This window comes from Oscarella lobularis, chromosome 2 (genome assembly GCF_947507565.1).
Source record: "Oscarella lobularis chromosome 2, ooOscLobu1.1, whole genome shotgun sequence".
NCBI classification, from domain to species: Eukaryota; Metazoa; Porifera; class Homoscleromorpha; order Homosclerophorida; family Oscarellidae; genus Oscarella; species Oscarella lobularis.
In genome coordinates, this window is record NC_089176.1 from 295762 (window position 1) to 320744 (window position 24983).

Consider the following 24983-nt stretch of genomic DNA (forward strand, 5'->3'; position numbering starts at 1 on the left):
TCATTGTTATTCGGAGTTAAAATAATTGTAAGTGTACACGGGTAACAGTATATACTAAATTCTCCTCAAAATGGTTCATTTATTCAATAGCTTGACTGCACGACCTGCGCAGGCACCATGACAACTTGAGGCATATTTCCAGTCATATACATAACCGGGGGTTGAGGTTGGATGGGTCCAATGCAACAGCCACATCTAGAGTATCTCGTAGCATAGCAAAGCACAGTCATAAAGATACACATAATAAACATCATAGTAAGAAAGGCGTAATAGGCAATGGATAAAGCTGCCGGAGGCCCTCCGTCATAAAACGAGACTATGAGCACAGTTCCTGGCCAACCGAGGCAGAAAGCAGAAAACCCAATATTGACAGCCCAAAGAATACCAACGGCATTACGGATCTAAAAAGAAGCCTTAGAAAGCTCGCATGTGCTGAGAATGAAGTCTACATAAGCTGTTGTGGACGAGTTGCGCGATCTTTCGCCCATGAATGTCAACAAACAGGCGATCATAGCAATCTATAGGGGAAAAAATGAAATGCGAGCGATCTGCCTGGCGACGTAGAATTTCTTTCCAGAGTAGAAAATTGGGATGGAATCGTGTACAATCCCATCAGTCCGTCATCGTTGTAGACGAAGTGATTGTTTTCGTCCTTGATCACCAGAAAGGAAGCGATCAGAAGGCCGAAGAGAATGACAGTGAGCACCGTTGCAGCGATAGTGGCGCCGAGTACGCTTTTGGGAGGACGATTGACGTCAGGATAAGGCATTTGACGACACGCAGATTACGCACGTGATCGAGGCGCGCGCGAGGCGCATTCCAACACAAAACGGTGCAGATACGCAGCACAGAAATACATAACGATACAGCGCCCGATACAGCAGAGCCATCAAACTTGAATCGCCAATTGAATTGTTGCTCAAAGGGAGCAGCTACAGACAACTTCACAATTAATTAATTAGGGCCAGAAGGCGTTGCCTCAACATGAGTCAATAAACCTCCCGGACGAACTAACAAAGGCCATGCGAGCTGCTTTTCCTTTCGTACTGGTTTCAGCCGTTCTTTTGCCAACAACGTTGGGTGAAGGAACGTACGAATTACTGACCTACAATGCAAGACTGACTCGCACCGGTATCGTTCCTCACTACACGGAGCGAAAGAAGACGCTTCTCCAAGAAGTAAGCCGCCTTCAGAAATGAAGACCATTTACATTTTTTGGACGTTCTTCGGTTAAGCTCAGGCTGTCTTCTCTAGCTTCCCAAGCTAACGGCTGACGTTGTGTGTTTACAAGGAGTCTGGCTAGATGCGGATATAGTGGAATTAGCAGATGCCGCCAAGTCTGTTTTTCCCTACTACCACCGTCTTAGCCCAACGCCCATGTCAAAGCCACCGTGTCCTATCTCTAATTTGTTGGCGGCACGGCAGTGTGCTGATGGAAGGTGCGATCTATCTGCTGGAGGGATTGCTGGCGCTGCTTCATGTCTTGCAAAAAACTGTGAGTCACAACTCAGGTCCTTGCCGCAGGCTTGCGTTAATTGCGCGCTCAATACCGGTGAGTGGGGGAAAGGGGGAGGAGAAGCTATAGGGAGATACTATTATGTAGTCACATGCATGTATGTATATGTAATTTCTTACCTTTCTTATCAGTTCTCTTTTCTCAGCTCCAGCCGATCTGATAAATTGCGGCCTCAGCCCCAAACCTTCTTTTCCCACGACGCACGGCCTTCTACTTCTCAGCAAGCAACGTCTTACAAACAAAATCGAGCGAAATTATACGAGACAATTATCTGGCGACGTTGAAGTACCGCCGCGAGGATACATCGCCGCTGACGTAAGAGCAAAAAAATCACAACCGAAAAATTTAATCGCCGTATTCAGGTGGATAACATTGGAACTGTAGTGTGTACCCAGCTTGAAGACTACGGCCATCCCGATATTTTTTACGGTACTAAATAACAAGGACATAATTATTAATAATGCGTCAATCCTTTACCAGTGGGAGCTAAAGTCTACACAAGCGCCAAAGACGAGCAAAGTTCTTCTATTCAAGTGCTTCTAAATTCCACTTTTATAAAAAATCGTGGAAGCGAAACGCCGGTCTACCTCCTCGGCAACTTCAATCACGGCCCATTCATAAATGCTACACTCGCTCCTCTCTATTCTGATCTCTATAACGTGATTGTCGGAGCCGGATTTGTTTCGCCAGCCGTCTCAATGCTGAAAAAGTGTTCGGTGTGTAAAAGTAATGAATTGGCTAATTTTGATTCCTTTGTCAATGTTACAATTTATTCGGGATTTCTCATTGACCACGTGTACGTTCCAGCAAATCTGGCCAACAAAATCGTCTCGGTTGAGGTAGGAGAGATAAATTGATATTTTCAGAGCATGTCTAAGTGTTTGTGATTAGAGAAAGTTCGTTGGCAACGCAACTGGACTCGCATATCCCTTATCAGATCACTATGCCATATCAGTGGTCACTAGCAACGAGTTTAAATTTCCCACGACGCCTCCTGCTGCGACAACGACCCCTGCTGGAACAATCAGCCCAACAGGAGCATCATTTAGGCCATCGATTAACGTTTTCGTTGTTGTGCTCGTCTGGGCTGCAGCTGTGGCTGGGAAACTTGCTTGATATGACTAACCGTTCTTTGTCTAATGTTCGCTTTGTTTTCTTTCTTGCATGTTATTTTGTAGAACCGGTTTACGTAATTGCATAAAATGCTTTTTTGTACACCACACGGGTGCCTATCTAAGGGAGTTATTTGTGCACTACCTAACCACCTAATTTCGTCAAACCTTTAGATACTTACTAGATATTAGGACACTTTCGCCTGGTATGGCCTATAGCGCAGAAAGTTGCAGTGGGACGCGGAGAATCAAAAACAAACGACTTACCGTACTGATGACAATTTCCACACTTTCGTTTCCTGCCACCTTCATCTCTCCCTCGCCCGCGAGATCCAAACGATTCCCCGCCTCTTCCAGTTTGACCGCCACCCGCATCCTGAGCGTCATCAACCCACAGAAAAAAGTCGCAACCATTCGGAGAGGTCATACAACAGAAAAACTCTCGCCCCTGATTCGGGCCTGTCTTACGAACAGTACGTCTACGCGCAAGAAAATCAGCACGCGTCTCCTAGCTAGAAATCGCGTGCTTACTTTGCTGCTGCGTTTCCACACGAACAGGAAACCTGACCTGGATTTGACGGCGCGTTTGATTGGCGAATTTGCGGCGCCTGATGACCTCCACTACTCGCCGCGTCGTCGCACCAAAGAAAGAAGTTGCAAGAACTACCTTGAGGCTTCGAACAACCGAAGAAGTCTCGACCACAATTCGGACCTTCTTTGCGAACAGTTCGCCTACAGAATTTCACAAAGGAACAAAGATCGTTGAACCTAAGAAACCAACCGAACTGCTTCTTGACCGCAGGAACAAGAAACGGACGTCGTTGGATTCGAAGAAAAGGGTTGAGTCGCCTGCCGCATCGGACCACTACTGGCTTCAGCGGCGTCATCCACCCACAGAAAAAAATCGCAACGGCTATTCTGGGGCTTGGAGCAACAGAAAAATTCTCGACCACAATTAGGTCCCTGTTTACGAACGGTCCGCCTGTTATACGACAAATGAGTTAATTTATTAGTCAAATCTGGTACAATATCATACTTTACTGCCTCTTGTCCACATCGACAAGAGACTTGATTGGATGATTGTGGTGGCGGTGGCGGTGGCGGAGGAGGAGGATGAGAAGGGGCTGTCGTAGCAGCGTTGTCAGCCCACAGGAAAAAATCGCACCGACTATTCTGAGGCTTCGAGCAACAGAAGAATTCTCGTCCGCAGTTGGGTCCGTCCTTGCGAACAGTACGCCTGAAAAATTACAGAAGATCGAATCTAGAAAGCCCGTACTGGCCACTGCCCTACCGAACCGCTTCAACGTTGCACGAACAGTTAACTGGAAGATTCTGACTCGATCCAGCGACGGAGGCAAAAGAAGCCGACGAATATCCGGAATTTCCTTCACTTCGAAACCCACTGGCACCACCTGGAGGCCTTCTCTGACGAGAGGAAGACGATGACGATGTCCCACTGTTGTAGCCACTACTGGAAAAAGCTTCGAAAAAGAAACAAATTCCTTTCAAATACCAGGAGTGAGTGCTTCTTTCATTCTTACTAGATCTATTTGAAGGGGTAGGAAGCGATGGAGCCGAATCTCTCGGTCTAAGCAAGTTTGTTCGAATATCCAGAGCGACTCGTATGGACTCGTCGCAGCCAAACACGCAGCACAAGTACGTTCTTTCGGGCGAATATAATAAGAAAGAGATGAGCGAGAGAGCTATAAGCCATCCCATCCCTTACCCGTCTTCTTGCATGTATTGATCCATGAGAGTACCGCGTCTGCACGTCAGTCTTAGCTTGAACACGGGACCAGGTTGGCACTAGAAAAGAAAATAAGAATGGCTTTCTATGTACACTCTCTCGTACCTGCGTGCACGATTCTTCCGTCACCGTAGCCCTTGTAATCGACGAGGGAAGAAAAATCGATGCTCTGCAATTGGGAAAGTGACCACAGCCAATAATAAAGCTAATAGAAATCGAATATTTGGAATAAATCTACCGCTGATCGACGACCTTACCCGCCACCGTCCTTCTTTGTTCGAAGCGTCATGTCTGCTTCTTTACACGAAGGACATTTTCGTACGACAGGGTGCTCTCGAGCAAAACCCTCTGCATCAAATTAGCATAATACTGTAAAAGTCTATTTTAAATTCACCGTTTTCCGCCACTGATTGAGGATCTCCAAAGTATTCAGATAATGCCTCGTCTAGCTTCAAACACTAGAGAACGAAACTTCTTCATAAAAGAAGCGCGTCTCATATCTCTATACTACCTGTGCAGTAGCCCTAACAAACAGATCTTTATACTTTGCTATCATAGCATCAAGAACATCTAAAGTAAAACGATTCTAATTTTACTAACGCGAAACTCTAAAAAAACACCTCGCTTCTGCTTCCGACCTTCACATATGCTAAAAACAGAGAGTTAAACGCAGAAACTAAAAGTAGTAGGCTTTACCTTTTCAAGTCTGCCTCTAATTCTGCTCTGAGATTGGGTTTCGACATCTGAAGCCCCATGCTATCGTACCCTGAACATTCAAAGAATAGCCAGCCTTCTAAAGCGTTGCCTTCTTCGCTTTTACCGTCAACCAAGCCCATGCCAAGACCTCCCGGAACAAAACCGCCATCGGGCAGAAGTCCAACGTAACCTCGCTGCTTTATTGTTTCGATGTGATCAGCGTGAGTTGCATCGGTCCCTTTAGAAAGAAAAAACAACGAAGGTGGTATGTGAACGAAATAATACGCCTGTCTCACCGATTCCGTGCTTTTCCATAAGAGCAATAAGATCTGCTTCATGTAGAAGCGATGGCGGTGACGTCTCTCCTTGAATCATCTAAGAAAACCCCTCATTTTTACCTCTCTCGCATTCTTCCTAGCCCTCGTGCCTCGATTGACGTCGGCTGAAACGTCTGACCTTGCTGGAACACGGGAAGAGTCTAAAAAACTCTTAATATTTCCAACTAAACAGACCCAGAGCTTCAAGCTCGCCTTTTCACTCCACTTATCGTATGGATACACGTCGAGATAATTTCGAACGGTAATAGAAAGACCGCTCGCCGTAAACTACAACATTCAGGACCAAGACTAACGTTGAACTCGTATATGTACGCACACTACGATACCCGTTCACTTGCTATGTCAATTTCCACAGTAGTTTCCTCTCCTTGAGCATCCTATAGAAGAAAAACCTCCAGGAGGAGAGGCTTCGCAATAATGCATTGAAGTACCTTGGAACAGCATGCTAAGAAATGTCTCACGACAAATTCGTACACTCGTCCTTCGTTTCCCTTTTAAAGAGGAATGAATAGATGTATTGATTTATTCGCGAGAGGAGTCGACTCACCTGCAGTCCGGCTGAGTATTTCGTCGGATGAATGGGAGGATGCGCGTTGTCCGTCTTCGAACCGCGTCGCGGAGTAGCGCCGCCTTGTTGAAGAATACCGGCTGCAAAAGCTAGGAGAACACTCCGTAATTCTACGTTTATCTCGTGAATTTTTTTTAACTCGATACCTCCCCAATTAGGATCATTGGTCTGCTTTCCTATGATTTCATTCAAGTTCAGAGTCAATGGAAAAATGTTTGTCTCCGTTCTCGGATAGCTGATATATCTGCAGTGGTTTTTGTCATTTGACGAAAGAGTGCTGCTAATTCCTCGCCTTACCCTTGAGTGTACAACTTCTCTGCAATTCGCATCGTCTCCTTCGCGTTTATGCGCAGTTTTCTTGAAGCCAATTTCTCCAATTCCTTGTTCAAGAAGACACTTTGGTGAGGTGAAAAGAATTGCACAGAGCTCCCTTCCCGTACTTACGACTGTATCAAGAGGCAAAGGACGCCATTTCGACTTGTGCTTACTCGTTTTAGCTACAACCGTAGCAAGAGAATTCTACGTACGCCTAAATCTTTCCCAAAGCCAACGCGTAAGTTAAAGAATCACCTACCTCCATGCACCGGTCATGCAATACTTCACAGGCTATTTGAAGAAACAGTCTCCCTCTAGAAAACGCTATAATTATTGCCAACGATAAAATATTAGGGCTACCTTTTCCAATTGAATTCTGTTAGTCCCTCGTTCGTCTGATAGGTGACTGAAAAAAAAAACAATGCAATGATACCTAAGGATATATAGTCACTTCCAAAACCTTTAATCTTGTGAAACGTCTCAGAAATAAAATTCTCAATTTGTTTGTGCTAAAAGGCCCATACAGGAAGGCAAAGAGAAACGGCCTGAGACTCACTCTTTCCACTACGAAACCGAGAGTAGGAAACTGACACGAGCCTATAAGACAAAAAAATTAAAACAAGACTCTGAAATCTTTCTATTGTTGTTACCATAGCTGATGAGCTGATCAGCAAGGTCAGCAGGAAACACTTTGCATAGACGCATCGTTTGAAATCGCGTAAAGGCAGCGCCTGAGAAAAAAGCCTCATTAATTAAAACGCACATAATTTATGTCCGACCTATTCTCAAATCCAATTCACGTCTCGTTTCCACTGCGTCCACTATTCGACGATCAAGACGCCCCAAATTCTGACTCGCTCCGTGAATAGAACTGTAACAAGTGTGAAGTCAAATAAAAAATATTCGTTTTTCCTCTTACTGTCCTGTTATTTCTGAAAATCGAGCTCGATAGATGTCAAGATGAGGATTCGCTGCACAACAAACCTCTTGAATTTCGAAGCCAATTCCCTCGCCCTCGCGATCGCAATCCGTCCACAGAATTAAAACCTGACACTGGGGAGCCAATTCCTGCAAAGTCTCCTAAGAAAAATAATAATAAATTGAAATCTAAGAGATTGACATTACGTGCCTTGATGGCAACAAAGTTTTGAGGACAAATCCTCTGTATTGCCGCCGTGAATAAAGCAGCAGGCGGACAACTATACCTATATTTAATTATATATATGTATATGTGTCTAGCTACAATTTTGCCCCGCCCCCTTTTTATTCATTCATACTGTACCACTTTCTATTCAAAGGTCCGAATTCGATGTCGAGGAGATGACCTGATACTGACGTCATCAACATCTGGCAATTCTGTCACGACGAGTCGTTTCTCCCTCGCTTTTCAATTCAACTCGACTTACGGCACCAAAAATGTTGTAGGAGAACTCGTAGATTTTGTTGTAGACTGATCGTCCGTCGCGCTACGCGAAAACACTTTTGCAGCGATCGCGACGCCTATGAGGACCCCGATTCTTACTCTTCTAAGAGAGCCTCTCGATAGGATAGTAGATATTTCCTTAGCGGCGTCGTTTTTCTCGGCAACGTTTAGAATTCTCTTCCATCCAGACATTTTTCGAGCGAGAACACCGTTCCCGGATATCGAGAAAGGCTAGTCGGCTTTTTCGGCATAAACACCGTTCAATAAGCTATGCATTCCGAAGTTTACTAAACAAAGGAGCCTGTTGTGTGCTCGCGTAACCTTGAAACTGCCATAGCGCTTCTCTAGTATCCACCTACAGCACGCACACCTTGACCCGTATGTCAATTATATGAGCCGCCTGCTTTTCGCTCGTGTCTCGCCGCCCATTTGTTTCTATGAGGCTTTTCGCGTTTTTCCACTCAGACGGAAGCTGTGTAAAGCCAACCTCGGTGGCCCAATCGCTTATTCCAAGTCACCAGCGAAGAACTACGACGTTCGCGACAGCCTGGGCTTGAATGCCGAAGAGCGACTACAGAAAAGAAAAGGATACACAATACTCGTGGGTTTAGCATTGTTCTCACTTCTGATGTATCTGGCATTTCGCAAGGATGGCGCAGAAAGCAACTTAGTGACTGATAATCTCATAGCAGCTCTATCTGGCGACAAGGAATCAAACAGTAGCAGTACTGATACAAAACAGCCTGAGAGTAGTACATCATAGCGAGTATGTATTCCTAATAAAAAATATATCGATGTGTCAGGCCACACAGAGCCGTATATATAAGGCATTGGAGGCCATACAGCCCACTCACGTGATTGTATATCTACAGTTCCGCTCGCGGGCCCGACCAGTGTTCAATGGCGCACGCCGACAAGGAATACAAGGTCATTCTTGTGGGCGATCCGGCCGTCGGTAAGACGGCCTTTGTTCGTCGTTTCGTGACGAACCAGTTCGACACGGGCTATCGAGCCACTATGGGAGGTAAACAAAGTCGTTCCGGCCTTCTCACTTATTCAAACGTTAGATTCGTAGTCGAGTATTCCTCAAAGATTGTCCACGTTGATGGAACGTCGGTGAAAATCAACGTAGGTCCTTTGCAAAGATTTTTTCTCGTCGTCTCCTCCTATTTTCTCTTTCTTTTAGCTCTGGGACATTGTCGGTATGCCTGATCTCGCTCCTATTTCTCTTTCGATTCTCTCTTTCATCGTTTCAGGCCAAGAACGGTTTCGTTCCATGACTCGATCTTTCTATAAGATGGCTTCAGGCGCTTTTATACTTTGCGACGTCACGCAACACGACACTCTAGATCAGGCGATCGCGTGGAAGCGAGACGTCGACGAGAAAGTCTCGCTTCCCAGCGGGAAATCACTCCCCTGTTTGCTTATAGCCAACAAGGTGGGGGGAGAGATGAAACCACATTGTATATAGTCAATTTTAATTTATTTGTTAGATTGACTTGGAGGCTCAAATGACAGATGATAAAATTAGCTCTGTAGCGCAAACTCGCGGGTTCTACTCGTTCTATAAAACTTCCGTTAAAGAGAACTTGAATGTCGAAGAGTCAGTTATGTAAGAACAAGGGGTACATAGCATTGCAACGTTTTGCTAATACTAATATATTCCTTTAGATCGTTATCTCGCGAAATGTTGCGTTTGGATAAGGCTGGAGCTATGCTACCTGTTTCAAGTTCTTCATCAAACAACTTAATTTTAGACAGTGAACAAAAAAGCGCTGGCAATAGTTGCAACTGCTAAGTAAATTGATAGTCTGCTGCTTAAGGGACAATTATTTCTTGTAGTATAGTTTAATCTTAATGAAATACCTGTTGGAATTTATGTTGTCTTCATTGATCTAAAAATTAATTAGAGATCACTTAGATTGCGCGGTTTCATACCAAGGAATACGTAGCTCTTTGGCTGGATGAATTGAGTCAAAAGAAATCATTTTTTCTCAAACAAATAAGACTCTCAAAACAAGGACACAAAAAAACAAACACATAAACGCGTTCTAAATTCCGAAGCGCGACGTCACTCCTCTCCCCTTCTAAGACCAATCTGGTTTGGCACCACCCCACTTCTCTCCTTCCTCTGCAGCGGCGGCCCAATCAGACGTCCCAGCGCTCGTCCCCGCTCCTACATCTGCTCCAAACGTCATCGGAGGAAGACCTGGCGGCGCAGCAGCCGCGGGAGCGGCAGCCGCCACTGTGGGTTCCGCTCCCCAATCTGTTGTGGAGGCCCCAGCAGCTGGCTCAGCGCCCCAATCATCTACTTGCTTTCCGTCCGTATCAATAGCTGCGCCACCCCACTCTTGAGGCTGGTATTGCTGCTCCGTTGCGGCAGCTGCTGCTTCGGCTTCCAGTTTCTCTTGTTTCTCAATCTAATAGACGAGACCCCGATTGGAAAATGAGTACGTTGGCTACTTTTATGGGAGAGGATTATTTGGAGCATGTCAGCCCTATCGATCAAAACGTCATCGAGACTCTGAGAGACTCTCTGTTGTCCCTATCATGTTTTCCATCATTCATGCCCACTGAGGAAGAGCCCAACATATATATATATATATATATATTACCTCAGCAGGATCTCTGTAGAAAAACAAATCAACCATGACATCCCACGGCTGTTCGCGGCTGATCGTTCCACGCAGACGCAGAACTTCACGAGCAAGCAACCACCACATCAAACCAATAGAATGAATACCCTAAAAAATGACTCAATATAGCAAAAAAATCAGTATAGGTATTTGACTATTACGTTGTTATTGCAGGGAATCCCTACGTCAACATAACGGAGTGGCGAGTCCGTATTGCAAAAGGCAATAACGGGAATATTGACGTAGGATGCTTCTTTCACTGGCTGATGATCGAGACGCGGATCGCCGACGACGAGAAGACGCGGCTCGCGAAAACCGGCCGTGATTTGATTGGTAAACGTTCCCGGAGTGAAACGACTCGCAATAGCCGTCGCTCCAGTTTGACTGGCAAACTTCAATACAGCTCTCTATCAATAAAAATAATAAATAAAAATAATTAATCGTAATTTATAATTAGTATACCTGTCCAAACGGTCTCGCCGAGATTGCGCACACGTCAGCCGGGTTTTCAATCGCTGCGATGATTCTCGCTGCCAATAGGAGCTTTTCCCACGTTTTCTTGATGTTTATGATGTGGATGCCTAAAAAGGGGCCCCACCACCGTAGTACTTCGTTTCGACGTGCGTATTGGTGCTCTTACCGTCCGCTCGACGCTTGTAGACGTAGTGGAGCATTTGGAAATCGCAGTTCTTCGTTCCTAAGTGAGTCGAGCTCGCTAGGAACTTCGTGACGTCTTCGTCGCGAAGACTGAGCACTTCGAATCCTCCGGACATCACTGGCTGTCGGTTATGTGACGGTGACAACGACTGGAAGAGAACTTTTTAGAAAAGGGGGCCCCCCGACCACGTGGAAAAACTAAAAACTCGACGAGAGGATCGAGAAAGGTTAGAAAATACGTCGAGCGTCGCGGAGACATCGACATCCTAGGCGAACTACTGCTACGAAGCGAAAAACCATCTCACCTCGTGGACGCCGTACGGGATAGTGAACGAACGTCACGTGCGCGAGAAAGGATAAATACTTAATCGCTATAGTAATCGACACAGATCATAGAAAAGGCAAAGTTAACGTTAATTTAAATGCAGATCTGTAAATCTTAAAAGATCAGCCGTCCTGCACTGCTCTCCTTATCTTCTTGATGATCCATTTTGACGAGCCTTCATTGCTTCAAGTTCTCTTGTCTGTACAGCGGAATCTGCACGAGTAGCAACCAACTGCATGGATAATCATATTGAGCATAAAAAACAAGCCAGTTCTACTCTGCACTTGCCATATCTAGAAGAATTTCGTTTTTGTATTTCAGCATATTATTTTCTTCCGTCAATTGAATATTCTGCTTTCTCAGTCGTGCAACTTCGCGTGAATTGCCTGCACCAGCCCCATTTTCTAAAAAAATTCTCTAGAGCATCGCACAAACTGCTAAATTAAAAATTGCGATTTTAATCACGTGACCAATCGATTCCGTTGCACTATCAAAATGCGCATTCGCTTCTACCTGCTATCCAGTTTCCGTCTTCGAATACGAGCTCTTGTCCGCCCAAGCGAACGCGAACAGGTCCGTCGTGATCGAGTTGAAGGTCGTCTTGCGAGTAGACCGAGTCGTCGAGCGATGTCAAGTTAGTTAGAGACGCCGCTTTTCGTCTGGGTGCCTTCTGAGCCGGCGTGAAGCCTTTGTTTCTACCAAACAACGGCATCGCTAGGAAACGTGCTGAGCTAACGCGCGCTGCCAGCTCCTGTCTAGAGAGTTTTTCCTTGAAATATGGCTGGAGGTTATGATGCAGTGTTCATCGCTTTGCCGGATGATTTGGAGTGTCCAATCTGCGAAGCTGCGTTGAAAGATCCTCAACAAACAGTCTGTGGCCACCGTTTTTGTACCACTTGTCTCGAGCCCATCCGAAATGACGAAACTTCTTTCACTTGCCCTATTTGTCGCGATGAGTTGGAGCCTACTCAAATCTTTCCTGACAACGCGATCAAGCGTAAGGTGATGAGTCTCAAAGTCAAGTGCGATTTACACGAGTCAGGATGCAAATGGGAAGGGGAGTTACGACAGCTCGACGATCACCGCAATCACTGCCAATTTGTGTTCTTGCCTTGCTCTCTTAAGTGTGGAAGAAATGCAATGCGAAGAGATATGGCCAGCCACGTCAAGGAGAAGTGCCCACGAAGAAAGGTTAAGTGCCAGCATTGCAATCAAGCGTTTGAGTGCCGACACATGAAGAAGCATTATGACAAAGATTGTCCTCAGTTCCCAATAATGTGTCCTCAAGGTTGCGGAAAAAAATTGGTTCGCTGCCAGAAAGATGATCACGTGGCTGTAGATGGAACATGTCCCGATACAAGTCTGAAATGTGCTTTTGAAGATGCCGGTTGCTGTTTTGTCGGGAAAAGAAAAGACATGGGTCAGCATACTAAAGAAAATATCGAGACTCATCTCACCATGTCTCACTTGAAAGTGAAGAAACTGAACGTGAAAGTGAAAGAAATAGAAGACGCACTAGAAAAAGCAAAAGAAAGGGCAAATTTTCATTATCTTTGGAAGATCACTGAATGGTCTGTCCACATGCAAAAAGCAAAGAAAGATAGGAGCTACGAAATTGTAAGTGAAAAAGTTTACGTTTCTGTGCCAGGACACAGAGTCATGATCAAGCTGTATCCTTATTATGATTCTGATGATGAATCTGATGATATGGGAATATTTCTGTACTTAGTAAAGGGAGAATACGATGATTTCATTCAGTGGCCATTCAGAATGGATTATGCATTTTCTGTGATTGATCAGCAACAGAACAGACGAGACAAAACAAAGAAAATAGCAGTTGATGAGGAGACCTCAGACGATATTTCCGAATGCTTCCATTCCCCAGGCGGAGATGGCTATGGTTTTCTAACATTCCTTAGCCATGACGAGCTTCAGACGCGTTCGTTTGTGAAAAATGACTGTCTCTTTGTGGAACTTACCGTTTTTGTGTAGCATTTTGTTTATTACTTTTACAATCTTTGACTTCATGGCTCCCAAAAACGGGGCCTATAAGGAACGCCCAAACATTTTGCGCAAGACCAAGTGAGGTGAAACGCGCGCCCTGGCGCACTGCGCAGACGCTCTGGTTAAGCACGAGGCCTAGCTGACGTTGCTTTCTTCACGGTTGGCCAGGCATGGAGACTCTCCGCAAACGTAAGCGCTTGCAAAGTGTGGACTCCGCTGGAGGGTTCGATGCGGTGTTCGTCGCTCTACCGGATGAATTGACGTGTCCGATTTGCGGTGTCGCGCTAAGAGATCCTCAGCAGACGGTCTGCGGTCACCGTTTCTGTGGCGCTTGTCTCGAGCCCCTCAAAAAAGATAAAGATTCCTTTCGTGTCCTATTTGCCGAGCTGAGTTGACGTCTGTCCGCGTTTTTCCCGACAACGCGATCAAGCGTCATGTCATGAGTCTCAAAGTCAAGTGCGACGAGCACGAGTCGGGATGCGAATGGCAAGGGGAGTTACGACAGCTCGACGATCACCCTGATCACTGTCAATTTGTGCTCTTGTCGTGTTCTCTTGGCTGTGGAAAAAATGCCATGCGACGAGATATGGATAACCACGTCAAGATGCCCACGACGAGAAGTTCCATGCCAACATTGCGATGGAAAGTTTGAGCACCACCACATGAAGGAACATTATGACAATGATTGTCCTCAGTTTCCAATGATGTGTCCCCAAGATTGCGGAGAAGAATTGGTTCGCTGCCAGAAAGATGATCACGTGGCGGTAGATGGAACATGCCCCAATACAAATATGAAATGTGCTTTTGAAGATACTGGTTGCTCTTTTGTTGGGAAACGAAAAGACATGGGTCAGCATACTAAAGAAAATCTTGAGACTCATCTGACCATGTCTCACTTGAAAGAGAAGAAACTGAAGGGAAAAGTGAAGGAACTGAAAGAGAAAGTGACGGAAATAGAAGAGGCATTAGAAAAGGCAAAAGAAAAGGCCAATTTTCACTACCTTTGGAAGATCACTAATTGGTCTCACCACATGGAAGTGGCGAAGGAACGTCAGGATTACAGAGTCAAAAGTGATGAAGTTTACGTATCTGTGCCAGGGCACAGAGTTAAGATGATGCTGTATCCTAATTGTGACTCTGCTAACAACGTGGGAATATTTCTGTTCGTAGTGAAGGGAGAATACGATGATTTCATTCAGTGGCCATTCAGGCTGGATTATGCGTTCTCTGTGATCGATCAGCAACAGAACAGACAAGACAAGACAAAGAAAATTATAGTTGATGAGATCTCAGACGATATTTCCGAATGCTTCCATTCCCCAGGCGGAACTGGCTACGGTAGTTCAGAAATCATTAGTCATGACGAGCTTCAGACGCGTTCGTTTGTGAAAAATGACTGTCTCTTTGTGGAACTTACCGTTTTTGTGTAGCATTTTGTTCATTGCTTGCACGTTTATGATTTCACAATCTTAAACGGGGCCTATAAGGAACGCCCAAACACTTTGCGCAAGACCAAGTGAGGTGCAAGCAAACACCCGCCCTGGCGCACTGCGCAGACGCTCGAGGCCATAGCTGACGTTGCTTTCTTCACGGTTGGCCAGGCATGGAGACTCTCCGCAAACGTAAGCGCTTGCAAAGTGTGGACTCCGCTGGAGGGTTCGATGCGGTGTTCGTCGCTCTACCGGATGAATTGACGTGTCCGATTTGCGGTGTCGCGCTAAGAGATCCTCAGCAGACGGTCTGCGGTCACCATTTCTGTGGCGCTTGTCTCGAGCCCCTCAAAAAAGATAAAGATTCCTTTTCGTGTCCTCTTTGCCGAGCTGAGTTGACGTCTGTCCGCGTTTTTCCCGACAACGCGATCAAGCGTCATGTGATGAGTCTCAAAGTCAAGTGCGACGAGCACGAGTCGGGATGCGAATGGCAAGGGGAGTTACGACAGCTCGACGATCACCCTGATCACTGTCAATTTGTGCTCTTGTCGTGCTCTCTTGGCTGTGGAAAAAATGCCATGCGACGAGATATGGATAACCACGTCAAGATGTGCCCACGACGAGAAGTTCCATGCCAACATTGTAATGGAAAGTTTGAGCACCAACACATGGAGGAACATTATGACAATGATTGTCCTCAGTTCCCAATGATGTGTCCCCAAGATTGCGGAGAAAAATTGGTTCGCTGCCAGAAAGATGATCACGTGGCTGTAGAGGGAACATGCCCCAACACGAATATGAAATGTGCTTTCGAAGATGCTGGTTGCTCTTTTGTTGGGAAACGAAAAGACATGGGTCAGCATACTAAAGAAAATCTTGAGACTCATCTCACCATGTCTCACTTGAAAGAGAAGAAACTGAACGAAAAAGTGAAGGAACTAAACGAGAAAGTGAAGGAAATGGAAAAGGCATTAGAAAAGGCAAATTTTCACTACCATTGGAAGATCACTAATTGGTCGCACCACATGGAAAGGGCAAAGGATGATGAGGGCTACGAAATTGATAGTGAAAAAGTTTACTTATCTGTGCCAGGACACAGAGTTATGATGATGCTGTGTCCTAATGCCAGTAGATCTTCTAACAATGTGGGAATATTTCTGTATGTAGTGGAGGGGGAATACGATGATTTCATTGAGTGGCCATTCAAGCTGGATTATGCATTCTCAGTGATTGATCAGCAAAAGAACAGACAAGACAAAACAAAAAAATTTAAAGTTCGTGGAATTGAAGGCTTCCATTCCCCAGACGGAGATGGCTACGGTGATGCAGAAATCATTAGTCATGAGGAGCTTCAGACGCGTTCGTTCGTGAAAAATGACAGTCTCTTTGTGAAACTTACCGTTTACGTGTAGAATTTTGTTCATTATCATGTCTCGCAGAATAAAAACGTTTTGTGCCGTCATTTTTCACCCAACGTGCGCTAGAAGTCAAGGAACACGGAAACGTTGCGCAGCACGAACAGAAAAAGATGATATCTCATCCCCCTTACGACCAGCAGAGCGACGCAACGAAACGATTGAAGCATCGTGGCGCTTTTCGAGGCCTTCTAGCGGTACCTAAGGCAACGCAGACGCGTGTGGTATCCCTCATTTTCTCGTCCTACTGTAGGCATTCGGACTGATCGTCTTCGCTTGGTCGATCGCGTCTCTCGTTCGCGGCGAAGGCTCGAGGGGTTTTAGGTGCGTCTTTCAGTTCGATCGATACGACTACCACAACACGCCGTGTAATTTCGCCGTCGCGTCCGGCATTCTCGCCGTTTTCATCGCATTTCTCACGCTCTCCCTCGATCTCATTGCCGAAAAAAGTCCGTCGATGGACGGCACGACGAAACGACGTCTTCACATGATCAATTTCGTGAGTCTCGCTCTTCTCGCTCTTCTCGCCGTCGGAACGACGATCACAAATACCGTCATCTACGCGAACTCTCAAGAGCGCCGTTACAGATACGGGTACGACGACGATCGGGAAGCTGACGGTCCTGGAATATTGACGTTTCTGTACGGCATGTCTGTTCTTTCAGTAAGTTCCGGGTCCGCTCATTAGCCTAAGGCGGATGCTAGCTGAAGTTATAAATACAGCTCACATTAGTTGATTAGGATAAAATTACACTGTGTTCGTGTGACGAACCTATATAATTTCTTCTTCTTTTTTTGCTTAGGTTATTGTGCTCGTTTTTGAAAACGCTGCCATGCGTAGGAGCATCATTGTCGCCTTACCGCTTCAAGTTGCACCTTCCAATCAAAGGGTAGCCCCAACGTCGCAGCCGTCTCATCAGAACGCAACGGGAACGACCGCCGCAGTATCGGCCTTTCCCTGTTCTCGTCCGGCGCCGACGAATCGGCCTCTTCACCACGTTTCTGGCCACGTGGAAGATAAGGAAAGAAAAGCCGCTTTTTTTCGCGCTTTTTTCTCCATCGTATCTCTGGTATGAAAGTTAAATGATGTGGCAACAATGCTTCTCATTTCTCTCACGTCTCCCCAGGTTATATCTCTTAGCATTCTAATCGTGATCCGAACCAAAGTCGTCGTTTCTAACAAATGGTGCGGATTTGAACTCTACAAATATCGCGTCTATCACTACGATTGGCATTATGATGGCTATGATCACCGTACAATGGTCACGTGCGACTTCCTCTCGTCTTTGAGCGGCCTCTTTATTCTGCCGGCTCTTTTGTGCGCTCTTTTTGACATTCTTCTCATCAAGAATAAGCTCACATTCAAACAGAAGAAAATCTTTCTCATATTTTATAGCTGCGTGGCGGTTTGCATCCTCTGCTTGTGGATCGTTGCGAGCGTCTTCTCAACAGGCAGATATGCGAATAATTCAGACAAGGAAGACCTTTGGGACGAAGTGAAAGCGTCGATTATTGCGGTCATTGTCCTGTCCTACTTGTCAATGCTTATTTGGGTAAGAATGTTCAGTCAAACGATTCGTGCTCAGAACGTTTCCTTTAGCTCTTTCTCTCTATAAGCTCTATTCACAATGCTCGTGGAGCGTGCAAGGAAAGACTCTCTGCTGTGCCAGTGCACTTTGCAAATTTGAATGATGACAGTGCTATCGCCGCGCGGCCCTCAACTGCCAGTGAGCAGCGTACTGGCGTTGTGCAACCACCGTTGCAGGAACGGCCGGAGGAAAGCAATGCTACCCATGCTACTGCTACTGTCACGCGACAGGAGCCAGCCTGAGTGTTGTCATTACGTTGCCATGTCAGCACTGACTTGTTTTTAGTTTTAGTTACTTATTCATATTTCTGCTGCTGCTCCATTGGCGGTTCAGTTTCCGCTCTTTATTTGCGCGTGTACAGGAAGTTGTTTCCACTCCCGTATTATCTGCATTCTTCCACAAAAATGCTATGCGACGAAATATAGCTAAGCACGTCAAGAGAAATGCCAGTATTGCAATGAAAAGTTTGAGCACCAACACATGAAGAAGCACTTTGACAATAATTGTCCTCAACTCCAAATAATGTGTCCTCAAAATTGCGGCAAAAGATTGGTTCGCTGCCAGAGAGATGATCACGTAGCTGCCAATGGAACATGCCCCAACACGAATATGAAATGTGCGTTCGAAGATGCTGGTTGCTCTTTTATTGGGAAACGAAAAGACATGGGTCAGCACACTAAAGAAAATATTGAGACTCATCTCACCGTGTCTCACTTGAAAGAGAAGAAACTGAAGGGAAAAGTGAAGAAGGTGAACGGAGAAGTGAAGGAACTGAAAGAGAAAGTGAAGGAAATGGAAGAGGCATTAGAAAAGGCAAAAGAAAAGGCCAATTTTCACTACCTTTGGAAGATCACTAATTGGTCTCACCACATGAACATGGCAAAGGGTGATGAGGACTACATCATTGTAAGTGAAAAAGTTTACGTATCTGTGCCAGGGCACAGAGTTAGGATGAATCTGTGTCCTAATTGTGACTCTGCTAACTGCGTGGGAATATTTCTGTTCCTAGTGAAGGGAGAATACAATGATTTCATTCAGTGGCCATTCAGGCTGGATTATGCGTTCTCTGTGATCGATCAGCAACAGAACAGACAAGACAAGACAAAGAAAATTATAGTTGATGAGATCTCAGACGATATTTCCGAATGCTTCCATTCCCCAGGCGGAACTGGCTACGGTAGTTCAGAAATCATTAGTCATGACGAGCTTCAGACGCGTTCGTTTGTGAAAAATGACTGTCTCTTTGTGGAACTTACCGTTTTTGTGTAGCATTTTGTTCATTGCTTGCACGTTTATGATTTCACAATCTTAAACGGGGCCTATAAGGAACGCCCAAACACTTTGCGCAAGACCAAGTGAGGTGCAAACGCGCGCCCTGGCGCACTGCGCAGACGCTCTGGTAAGCACGAGGCCTAGCTGACGTTGCTTAACTTGCTTTCTTCACGGTTGGCCAGGCATGGAGACTCTCCGCAAACGTAAGCGCTTGCAAAGTGTGGACTCCGCTGGAGGGTTCGATGCGGTGTTCGTCGCTCTACCGGATGAATTGACGTGTCCGATTTGCGGTGTCGCGCTAAGAGATCCTCAGCAGACGGTCTGCGGTCACCGTTTCTGTGGCGCTTGTCTCGAGCCCCTCAAAAAAGATAAAGATTCCTTTTCGTGTCCTATTTGCCGAGCTGAGTTGACGTCTGTCCGCGTTTTTCCCGACAACGCGATCAAGCGTCATGTGATGAGTCTCAAAGTCAAGTGCGACGAGCACGAGTCGGGATGCGAATGGCAAGGGGAGTTACGACAGCTCGACGATCACCCTGATCACTGTCAATTTGTGCTCTTGTCGTGCTCTCTTGGCTGTGGAAAAAATGCCATGCGACGAGATATGGATAACCACGTCAAGATGTGCCCACGACGAGAAGTTCCATGCCAACATTGCGATGGAAAGTTTGAGCACCAACACATGAAGGAACATTATGACAATGATTGTCCTCAGTTTCCAATGATGTGTCCCCAAGATTGCGGAGAAAAATTGGTTCGCTGCCAGAAAGATGATCACGTGGCTGTCGATGGAACATGCCCCAATACGGATATGAAATGTGCTTTTGAAGATGCTGGTTGCCCTTTCATTGGGAAGCGAAAAGACATGGGTCAGCATACTAAAGAAAATATTGAGAATCATCTGACCATGTCTCACTTGAAAGTGAAGGAACTGAACGTGGAAGTGGAAGAGCAAGGGATGGCGATGAATGACGTTACAATAGACCTATACAAGACAGTGAGGGAAATGCAAGAGGCATTAAAAAAGGCAAAAGAAAAGGCAAATTTTCATTACCTTTGGAAGGTCACTGGGTGGTCTCTCCACATGCAAAAAGCAAAGGAAACTCAAAAGTACAGAATCATAAGTGAAAAAGTTTACGTGTCTGTGCCAGGACACAGAGTTATGATGATGCTGTGTCCTAACGCCAGTAGATCTTCTAACAATGTGGGAATATTTCTGTATGTAGTGGAGAGGGAATACGATGATTTCATTGAGTGGCCATTCAGGCTGGATTATGCATTCTCAGTGATTGATCAGCAAAAGAACAGACAAGACAAAACAAAAAATTTTAAATTTCGTGGAATTGAAGGTTTCGATTCCCCAGGCGGAACTGGCTACGGTTATCCAAAATTTATTAGTCATGAGGAGCTTCAGACGCGTTCGTTCGTGAAAAATGACTGTCTCTTTGTGAAACTTACCGTTTACGTGTAGAATTTTGTTCATTATCATGTTTGCTGCATGTTTTTGCATATAATGATGATTTCACAATCTATGATTTCATGGCTCCCAAAAACGTGGCCTACAAATAACGCCCAGGAAGATAATATTTTTAGCACCAAGGTGACGCCAAGAAACGTGCTCAGACAACGCGCACTGCAAACAAGCAAAGGCGGCGCACTGCGCAGACGCGCTCTGGTAAGCACGAGGCCTAGCTGACGTTGCTTTTCTTCACGGTTGGCCAGACATGGAGACTCCCCGCAAACGTAAGCGCTTGCAAAGTGTGGACTCCGCTGGAGGGTTCGATGCGGTGTTCGTCGCTCTACCGGACGAATTGATGTGTCCGATCTGCGGTGTTGCGCTACGAGATCCTCAGCAGACAGTCTGCGGCCATCGTTTCTGTAGCGCTTGTCTTGAGCCCCTCCGAAAAGAAAAAGATTCGTTCACGTGCCCTATTTGCCGAGCTGAACTGCAGTCTGCTCAAGTTTTCCCAGACAACGCGATCAAGCGTCATGTGATGAGTCTCAAAGTCAAGTGTAACGAGCACAAGTCGGGATGTGAATGGCAAGGGGAGTTGCGACAGCTCGGTGATCATACTGATCACTGCCAATTTGTGCTCTTGTCTTGCTCCCTCGGCTGTGGAAAAAATGCTATGCGACGAAATATGGCTAAGCACGTCAAGAAGTGTCCACGAAGAAAAGAGAAATGCCAGTATTGCAATGGAAAGTTTGAGCACCAACACATGAAGAAGCACTTTGACAATGATTGTCCTCAACTCCAAATAATGTGTCCTCAAAATTGCGGCAAAAGATTGGTTCGCTGTCAGAGAGATGATCACGTAGCTGTAGATGGAACATGCCCCAACACGAATATGAAATGTGCTTTTGAAGATACTGGTTGCTCTTTTGTTGGGAAGCGAAAAGACATGGGTCAGCATACTAAAGAAAATCTTGAGACTCATCTCACCATGTCTCACATGACAGTGAAGAAGCTGAACGAGAAAGTGAAAGAAATGGAAGAGGCATTAGAAAAGGCAAAAGAAAAGGCACATTTTCACTACCTTTGGAAGATCACTGAATGGTCCCGCCACATGGAAAGGGCAAAGGAAGATGAGAATTATGGAATTCATAGCGATGAAGTTTACGTATCTGTGCCAGGGCACAGAGTTAGGATGAAGCTGTATCCTAACAAAGAATCTGATAACTACGTAGGAATATTTCTGTACTTAGAAAAGGGAGAATACGATGATTTCATTCAGTGGCCGTTCAGGCTAGATTATGCATTTTCTGTGATCGATCAGCAGCAGAACAGACAAGACAAAAAAGGGAAAATTGTAGTTGATAAGAGCCCAACAATTGAGGACTACTTCCATTCCCCAGGCCTCCATGGCTATGGTTTTTCAACATTCCTTAGCCATGACGAGCTTCAGACGCGTTCGTTCGTGAAAAATGACAGTCTCTTTGTGAAACTTACCGTTTACGTGTAGAATTTTGTTCATTATCATGTCTCGCAGAATAAAAACGTTTTGTGCCGTCATTTTTCACCCAACGTGCGCTAGAAGTCAAGGAACACGGAAACGTTGCGCAGCACGAACAGAAAAAGATGATATCTCATCCCCCTTACGACCAGCAGAGCGACGCAACGAAACGATTGAAGCATCGTGGCGCTTTTCGAGGCCTTCTAGCGGTACCTAAGGCAACGCAGACGCGTGTGGTATCCCTCATTTTCTCGTCCTAGGCATTCGGGCTGATCGTCTTCGTTTGGTCGATCACGTCTCTCGCTCTCGGCGGCGACTCGGAGGGTCTTTCGTGCGTCTTTCAGTGCGATCAAGACGACTACAACAACATGCCGTGCAATTTCGCCGTCGCGTCGGGCATTCTCGCCGTTTTCATCGCATTTCTCACGCTCTCCCTCGATCTCATTGCCGAAAAAAGTCCGTCGATGGACGGCGTAACGAAACGGCGTCTTCACATGATCAATTTCGTGAGTCTCGCTCTTCTCGCTCTTCTCGCCGTCGGAACGACGATCACAAGTACCGTCTTCTACGCGAACTCTCAACAGTCTCAAGAGCGCTATTACGGCTACAGATACAGACGATGCGACGATGATCGACCAGCCGACGGTCCTGGAATATTGACGTTTCTGTACGGCATGTCTGTTCTTTCAGTAAGTTCTAGGTCCGCTCATTAGCGTAAGGCGGATGCTAGCTGAAGTTATAAATACAAGCATGAGGATGCCATGACGTCATCTCACATTGTAGTTGATTAGGATAAAAGTACACTGTGTTCGTGTGACGAACCTATATAATTTCTTCTTCTTTTTTTTGCTTAGGTTATTGTGCTCGTTTTTGAAAACGCTGCTATGCGTAGGAGCATCATTGTCGCCTTACCGCTTCAAGTTGCACCTCCCAATCAAAGGGTAGCCCCAACGTCGCAGCCGTCTCATCAGAGCGCAACGGGAACGACCGCCGCAGTATCGGCCTTTCCCTGTTCTCGTCCGGCGCCGACGAATCGGCCTCTTCACCACGTTTCTGGCCACGTGGAAGATAAGGAAAGAAAAGCCGCTTTTTTTCGCGCTTTTTTCTCCATCATATCTCTGGTATGAAAGTCGGATGATGTAGTGACAATGCTCATTTCTCTCACGTCTCCAGGTTGTGTCTCTTAGCATTCTCATTGTGATCCAAACCAAAGTCGTCGTTGGCGACTACAACCTAAAATTGTGCGGGTTTGAACTGTACTTGGTCGACTATTATGCTGGTTTCTCTATATATAATCACCGTACAATGGTCACGTGCGACTTCCTCTCGTCTTTGAGCGGCCTCTTTATTCTGCCGGCTCTTTTGTGCGCTCTTTTTGACATTCTTCTCATCAACAATAAGCTCACATTCAAACAGAAGAAAATCTTTCTCATATTTTATAGCTGCGTGGCGGTTTGCATCCTCTGCTTGTGGATCGTTGCGAGCGTCTTCTCAACAGGCAGATATGCGAATAATTCAGACAAGGAAGACCTTTGGCACGAAGTGAAAGCGTCAATTATTGCGGTCATTGTCCTGTCCTACTTGTCAATGCTTATTTGGGTAAGAATGTTCAGTCAAACGATTTGTGCTCAGAACGTTTCCTTTAGCTCTTTCTCTCTATAAGCTCTATTCACAATGCTCGTGGAGCGTGCAAGGAGAGACTCTCTGCTGTGCCAGTGCACTTTTCAAATTTGAATCATGACAGTGCTATCGCCACGCGGCCCTCAAATGCCAGTGAGCAGCGTACTGGCGTTGTGCAACCACCGTTGCAGGAACAGCCGGAGGAAGGCAATGCTACCCATGCTACTGCTACTGTCACGCGACAGGAGCCAGCCTGAGTGTTGTCATTACGTTGCCATGTCAGCACTGACTTGTTTTTAGTTTTAGTTACTTATTCATATTTCTGCTGCTGCTCCATTGGCGGTTCAGTTTCCGCTCTGTACTGCGCGTGTACAGGAAGTTGTTTTCACTCCCGTATATCCATTGTGCATTCTTTCCTCCTTGATTCGATAGAAGATGGGAAAAGCGTTGCAAGTCGCGTCTCTTGTCCTGCGCGGTGTCGCTATGGTGAGTAACAATTATAGTTCATATTCTAGAAAGCGAGCGGCCACCATGAGGTCGAGTCGAAGAAGCCATATCCGTGTTTGTCTAAACGCTGGTTTGAACAGAAAGTCTCCGCTAACGCCGGAAAATTCTACTTGGTCTGTTCTCTTTTAGCTCTTTGGTGTCATCGTCAGTGCAGCAATAGCAGACAAGGCTCGTGGGGATTTTTCTGTGGAAATACTAAAGAGGGAGATCGATATCACCGTTTGCTACTATAGCAATTATAACGCGTGCGGTTATGCTATTGGAATCGGGGTTTTCGCTCTGGTCGTCGCCTTTGTTTTTCTGTTGCTTGATCTTTTGTTTATGTGGAAGACGTCGGTAAAAGAAAAGATTGGTTTTTGTGCGACTGTTGCTGACATTGCTGCAAGTGCACTACTCGTTCTGCTTTGGTTTGTTTCACTCGTTTTTCTCTGGGCAAATTGGTCTGAATCTCACGTTGACTACGTTGAGAGTCTGGAAACGAAAAGCGGCGATAATATACCTCTGACTGCCTCGGCAGCTCGGGCTGGCATTGCTTTCTCCGCTTTGTCTTTGTTTGTTTGGGTAAGAGCCCGTCAAGCCCGACAGAGTAGTTTCGCCGCATTAGTCAAATTTGCTTTGTGCAGATTCTACTGCTCGTTTTCGCCGTGCTGAGACTCAGGTCGTTGCGTCAAGGAACAGGTAGTGCCAGTGGTGAAAAGAGCGCCGACAGCGGCGAAGAGAAAAAGACACCAGCTCCAGTGTAGAGTCATTTGGTACTATTGTGGTTTTGTCTATTGATGGGCGCTGCATGGCTGTTTGCGTATCAAGTCGCATTTATTGATTAGACGTAGTAAGGTTCTATTTACTTACCTACGGACGAAGC

The 24983-nt window shown here is 45.9% G+C and overlaps 13 protein-coding genes and 1 pseudogene across 13 annotated transcripts; 11 read left to right on the plus strand and 3 right to left on the minus strand.

The window, feature by feature from the left end:
• Positions 1–1008: 1008 nt before the first annotated feature.
• Positions 1009–2731, plus strand: LOC136200223 (uncharacterized). The gene is made up of 6 exons (XM_065990576.1): positions 1009–1178; positions 1255–1552; positions 1662–1831; positions 1879–1945; positions 1997–2355; positions 2408–2731. Exons 1-6 carry the CDS (start codon positions 1023–1025, stop codon positions 2630–2632), a joined length of 1275 nt encoding a protein of 424 aa, XP_065846648.1. The 5' UTR covers positions 1009–1022; the 3' UTR covers positions 2633–2731.
• LOC136200222 (DNA topoisomerase 3-alpha-like) lies at positions 2707–8092 on the minus strand. Its single transcript, XM_065990575.1, has 36 exons — positions 8037–8092; positions 7815–7983; positions 7699–7758; positions 7575–7648; positions 7422–7497; positions 7212–7372; positions 7072–7163; positions 6943–7023; positions 6849–6889; positions 6753–6801; positions 6653–6698; positions 6552–6606; positions 6422–6496; positions 6275–6357; positions 6124–6221; positions 5957–6066; positions 5841–5900; positions 5736–5786; positions 5602–5676; positions 5499–5549; positions 5368–5446; positions 5196–5309; positions 5072–5141; positions 4996–5024; positions 4887–4945; positions 4770–4833; positions 4633–4723; positions 4481–4580; positions 4355–4434; positions 4170–4291; positions 3920–4109; positions 3665–3865; positions 3410–3610; positions 3160–3360; positions 2896–3107; positions 2707–2841 (listed from the first exon to the last, which is right to left on the minus strand). Exons 2-36 carry the CDS (start codon positions 7905–7907, stop codon positions 2810–2812), a joined length of 3276 nt encoding a protein of 1091 aa, XP_065846647.1. The 5' UTR covers positions 7908–7983; positions 8037–8092; the 3' UTR covers positions 2707–2809.
• Positions 8093–8599: 507 nt separating this feature from the next.
• On the plus strand, positions 8600–9607 carry LOC136200270 (ras-related protein Rab-7L1-like). Its single transcript, XM_065990633.1, has 6 exons — positions 8600–8739; positions 8791–8843; positions 8902–8917; positions 8972–9153; positions 9209–9327; positions 9387–9607. The coding sequence occupies exons 1-6, from the start codon at positions 8616–8618 to the stop codon at positions 9511–9513; spliced, it is 621 nt and encodes a 206-aa protein (XP_065846705.1). The 5' UTR covers positions 8600–8615; the 3' UTR covers positions 9514–9607.
• Positions 9608–9684: 77 nt separating this feature from the next.
• On the minus strand, positions 9685–11152 carry LOC136200269 (small ribosomal subunit protein uS2-like). Its single transcript, XM_065990632.1, has 5 exons — positions 10992–11152; positions 10814–10932; positions 10513–10758; positions 10331–10459; positions 9685–10135 (listed from the first exon to the last, which is right to left on the minus strand). The coding sequence occupies exons 1-5, from the start codon at positions 11122–11124 to the stop codon at positions 9803–9805; spliced, it is 960 nt and encodes a 319-aa protein (XP_065846704.1). The 5' UTR covers positions 11125–11152; the 3' UTR covers positions 9685–9802.
• A 307-nt stretch (positions 11153–11459) lies between these two features.
• Positions 11460–12053, minus strand: LOC136200271 (protein chibby homolog 1-like). The gene is made up of 3 exons (XM_065990634.1): positions 11847–12053; positions 11622–11737; positions 11460–11565 (listed from the first exon to the last, which is right to left on the minus strand). Exons 1-3 carry the CDS (start codon positions 12043–12045, stop codon positions 11479–11481), a joined length of 402 nt encoding a protein of 133 aa, XP_065846706.1. The 5' UTR covers positions 12046–12053; the 3' UTR covers positions 11460–11478.
• A 36-nt stretch (positions 12054–12089) lies between these two features.
• Positions 12090–13388, plus strand: LOC136200268 (TNF receptor-associated factor 4-like). The gene has a single exon (XM_065990631.1). It carries the CDS (start codon positions 12111–12113, stop codon positions 13323–13325), a length of 1215 nt encoding a protein of 404 aa, XP_065846703.1. The 5' UTR covers positions 12090–12110; the 3' UTR covers positions 13326–13388.
• A 119-nt stretch (positions 13389–13507) lies between these two features.
• On the plus strand, positions 13508–14835 carry LOC136184018 (TNF receptor-associated factor 6-like; annotated as a pseudogene).
• Positions 14836–14913: 78 nt separating this feature from the next.
• LOC136200236 (TNF receptor-associated factor 6-like) lies at positions 14914–16220 on the plus strand. Its single transcript, XM_065990589.1, has one exon. It carries the CDS (start codon positions 14941–14943, stop codon positions 16177–16179), a length of 1239 nt encoding a protein of 412 aa, XP_065846661.1. The 5' UTR covers positions 14914–14940; the 3' UTR covers positions 16180–16220.
• A 33-nt stretch (positions 16221–16253) lies between these two features.
• LOC136200234 (uncharacterized) lies at positions 16254–18106 on the plus strand. Its single transcript, XM_065990587.1, has 5 exons — positions 16254–16379; positions 16436–16846; positions 16986–17252; positions 17310–17735; positions 17783–18106. Exons 1-5 carry the CDS (start codon positions 16296–16298, stop codon positions 18011–18013), a joined length of 1419 nt encoding a protein of 472 aa, XP_065846659.1. The 5' UTR covers positions 16254–16295; the 3' UTR covers positions 18014–18106.
• A 143-nt stretch (positions 18107–18249) lies between these two features.
• On the plus strand, positions 18250–19108 carry LOC136200237 (TNF receptor-associated factor 6-like). The gene has a single exon (XM_065990590.1). The coding sequence runs from the start codon at positions 18252–18254 to the stop codon at positions 19038–19040; it is 789 nt and encodes a 262-aa protein (XP_065846662.1). The 5' UTR covers positions 18250–18251; the 3' UTR covers positions 19041–19108.
• A 60-nt stretch (positions 19109–19168) lies between these two features.
• On the plus strand, positions 19169–20568 carry LOC136200235 (TNF receptor-associated factor 6-like). The gene has a single exon (XM_065990588.1). It carries the CDS (start codon positions 19228–19230, stop codon positions 20509–20511), a length of 1284 nt encoding a protein of 427 aa, XP_065846660.1. The 5' UTR covers positions 19169–19227; the 3' UTR covers positions 20512–20568.
• Positions 20569–20728: 160 nt separating this feature from the next.
• Positions 20729–22003, plus strand: LOC136184019 (TNF receptor-associated factor 6-like). Its single transcript, XM_065970837.1, has one exon. It carries the CDS (start codon positions 20765–20767, stop codon positions 22001–22003), a length of 1239 nt encoding a protein of 412 aa, XP_065826909.1. The 5' UTR covers positions 20729–20764.
• A 73-nt stretch (positions 22004–22076) lies between these two features.
• Positions 22077–24969, plus strand: LOC136200391 (uncharacterized). The gene is made up of 7 exons (XM_065990775.1): positions 22077–22203; positions 22255–22683; positions 22849–23115; positions 23168–23593; positions 23641–24100; positions 24251–24682; positions 24745–24969. Exons 1-5 carry the CDS (start codon positions 22120–22122, stop codon positions 23869–23871), a joined length of 1437 nt encoding a protein of 478 aa, XP_065846847.1. The 5' UTR covers positions 22077–22119; the 3' UTR covers positions 23872–24100; positions 24251–24682; positions 24745–24969.
• LOC136184020 (synaptogyrin-1-like) lies at positions 24050–24864 on the plus strand. Its single transcript, XM_065970838.1, has 3 exons — positions 24050–24100; positions 24251–24682; positions 24745–24864. Exons 1-3 carry the CDS (start codon positions 24050–24052, stop codon positions 24862–24864), a joined length of 603 nt encoding a protein of 200 aa, XP_065826910.1.
• Positions 24970–24983: the final 14 nt, after the last annotated feature.

Bases quoted from the DNA above. Each gene is read 5' to 3' on its own strand.
- LOC136184019 (XM_065970837.1), top strand. From the start codon at position 20,765: ATGGAGACTCCCCGCAAACGTAAGCGCTTGCAAAGTGTGGACTCCGCT.
- LOC136200271 (XM_065990634.1), bottom strand. From the start codon at position 12,045: ATGCCGTTGTTTGGTAGAAACAAAGGCTTCACGCCGGCTCAGAAGGCA. The intron at 11,738-11,846 runs GTAGAAGCGAAT...GAATTTTTTTAG, and splicing joins AGACGGAAACTGGATAGCAG to AAAATGGGGCTGGTGCAGGC. The intron at 11,566-11,621 runs GCAAGTGCAGAG...TTATCCATGCAG, and splicing joins ACGAAATTCTTCTAGATATG to TTGGTTGCTACTCGTGCAGA.
- LOC136200235 (XM_065990588.1), top strand. From the start codon at position 19,228: ATGGAGACTCTCCGCAAACGTAAGCGCTTGCAAAGTGTGGACTCCGCT.
- LOC136200236 (XM_065990589.1), top strand. From the start codon at position 14,941: ATGGAGACTCTCCGCAAACGTAAGCGCTTGCAAAGTGTGGACTCCGCT.
- LOC136200391 (XM_065990775.1), top strand. From the start codon at position 22,120: ATGATATCTCATCCCCCTTACGACCAGCAGAGCGACGCAACGAAACGA. The intron at 22,204-22,254 runs GTACCTAAGGCA...TTCTCGTCCTAG, and splicing joins CTTTTCGAGGCCTTCTAGCG to GCATTCGGGCTGATCGTCTT. The intron at 23,594-23,640 runs GTAAGAATGTTC...CGTTTCCTTTAG, and splicing joins ACTTGTCAATGCTTATTTGG to CTCTTTCTCTCTATAAGCTC.
- LOC136200269 (XM_065990632.1), bottom strand. From the start codon at position 11,124: ATGTCCGGAGGATTCGAAGTGCTCAGTCTTCGCGACGAAGACGTCACG. The intron at 10,759-10,813 runs GTATACTAATTA...TTTTATTGATAG, and splicing joins CGGCGAGACCGTTTGGACAG to AGAGCTGTATTGAAGTTTGC. The intron at 10,136-10,330 runs GTAATATATATA...CTCGTCTATTAG, and splicing joins TCTACAGAGATCCTGCTGAG to ATTGAGAAACAAGAGAAACT.
- LOC136200223 (XM_065990576.1), top strand. From the start codon at position 1,023: ATGCGAGCTGCTTTTCCTTTCGTACTGGTTTCAGCCGTTCTTTTGCCA. The intron at 1,179-1,254 runs GTAAGCCGCCTT...TGTCTTCTCTAG, and splicing joins AGAAGACGCTTCTCCAAGAA to CTTCCCAAGCTAACGGCTGA. The intron at 2,356-2,407 runs GTAGGAGAGATA...GTTTGTGATTAG, and splicing joins ACAAAATCGTCTCGGTTGAG to AGAAAGTTCGTTGGCAACGC.
- LOC136200270 (XM_065990633.1), top strand. From the start codon at position 8,616: ATGGCGCACGCCGACAAGGAATACAAGGTCATTCTTGTGGGCGATCCG. The intron at 8,740-8,790 runs GTAAACAAAGTC...TTAGATTCGTAG, and splicing joins CTATCGAGCCACTATGGGAG to TCGAGTATTCCTCAAAGATT. The intron at 9,328-9,386 runs GTAAGAACAAGG...ATATTCCTTTAG, and splicing joins AATGTCGAAGAGTCAGTTAT to ATCGTTATCTCGCGAAATGT.
- LOC136184020 (XM_065970838.1), top strand. From the start codon at position 24,050: ATGGGAAAAGCGTTGCAAGTCGCGTCTCTTGTCCTGCGCGGTGTCGCT. The intron at 24,101-24,250 runs GTGAGTAACAAT...GTTCTCTTTTAG, and splicing joins TCCTGCGCGGTGTCGCTATG to CTCTTTGGTGTCATCGTCAG. The intron at 24,683-24,744 runs GTAAGAGCCCGT...TGCTTTGTGCAG, and splicing joins CTTTGTCTTTGTTTGTTTGG to ATTCTACTGCTCGTTTTCGC.
- LOC136200222 (XM_065990575.1), bottom strand. From the start codon at position 7,907: ATGTCTGGATGGAAGAGAATTCTAAACGTTGCCGAGAAAAACGACGCC. The intron at 5,677-5,735 runs GTATCGTAGTGT...TGAATGTTGTAG, and splicing joins TTGACATAGCAAGTGAACGG to TTTACGGCGAGCGGTCTTTC. The intron at 5,447-5,498 runs GCACGAGGGCTA...GGGTTTTCTTAG, and splicing joins TTCAGCCGACGTCAATCGAG to ATGATTCAAGGAGAGACGTC.
- LOC136200268 (XM_065990631.1), top strand. From the start codon at position 12,111: ATGGCTGGAGGTTATGATGCAGTGTTCATCGCTTTGCCGGATGATTTG.
- LOC136200234 (XM_065990587.1), top strand. From the start codon at position 16,296: ATGATATCTCATCCCCCTTACGACCAGCAGAGCGACGCAACGAAACGA. The intron at 16,847-16,985 runs GTAAGTTCCGGG...TTTTTTGCTTAG, and splicing joins ACGGCATGTCTGTTCTTTCA to GTTATTGTGCTCGTTTTTGA. The intron at 17,253-17,309 runs GTATGAAAGTTA...ACGTCTCCCCAG, and splicing joins TTTTCTCCATCGTATCTCTG to GTTATATCTCTTAGCATTCT.
- LOC136200237 (XM_065990590.1), top strand. From the start codon at position 18,252: ATGAAGAAGCACTTTGACAATAATTGTCCTCAACTCCAAATAATGTGT.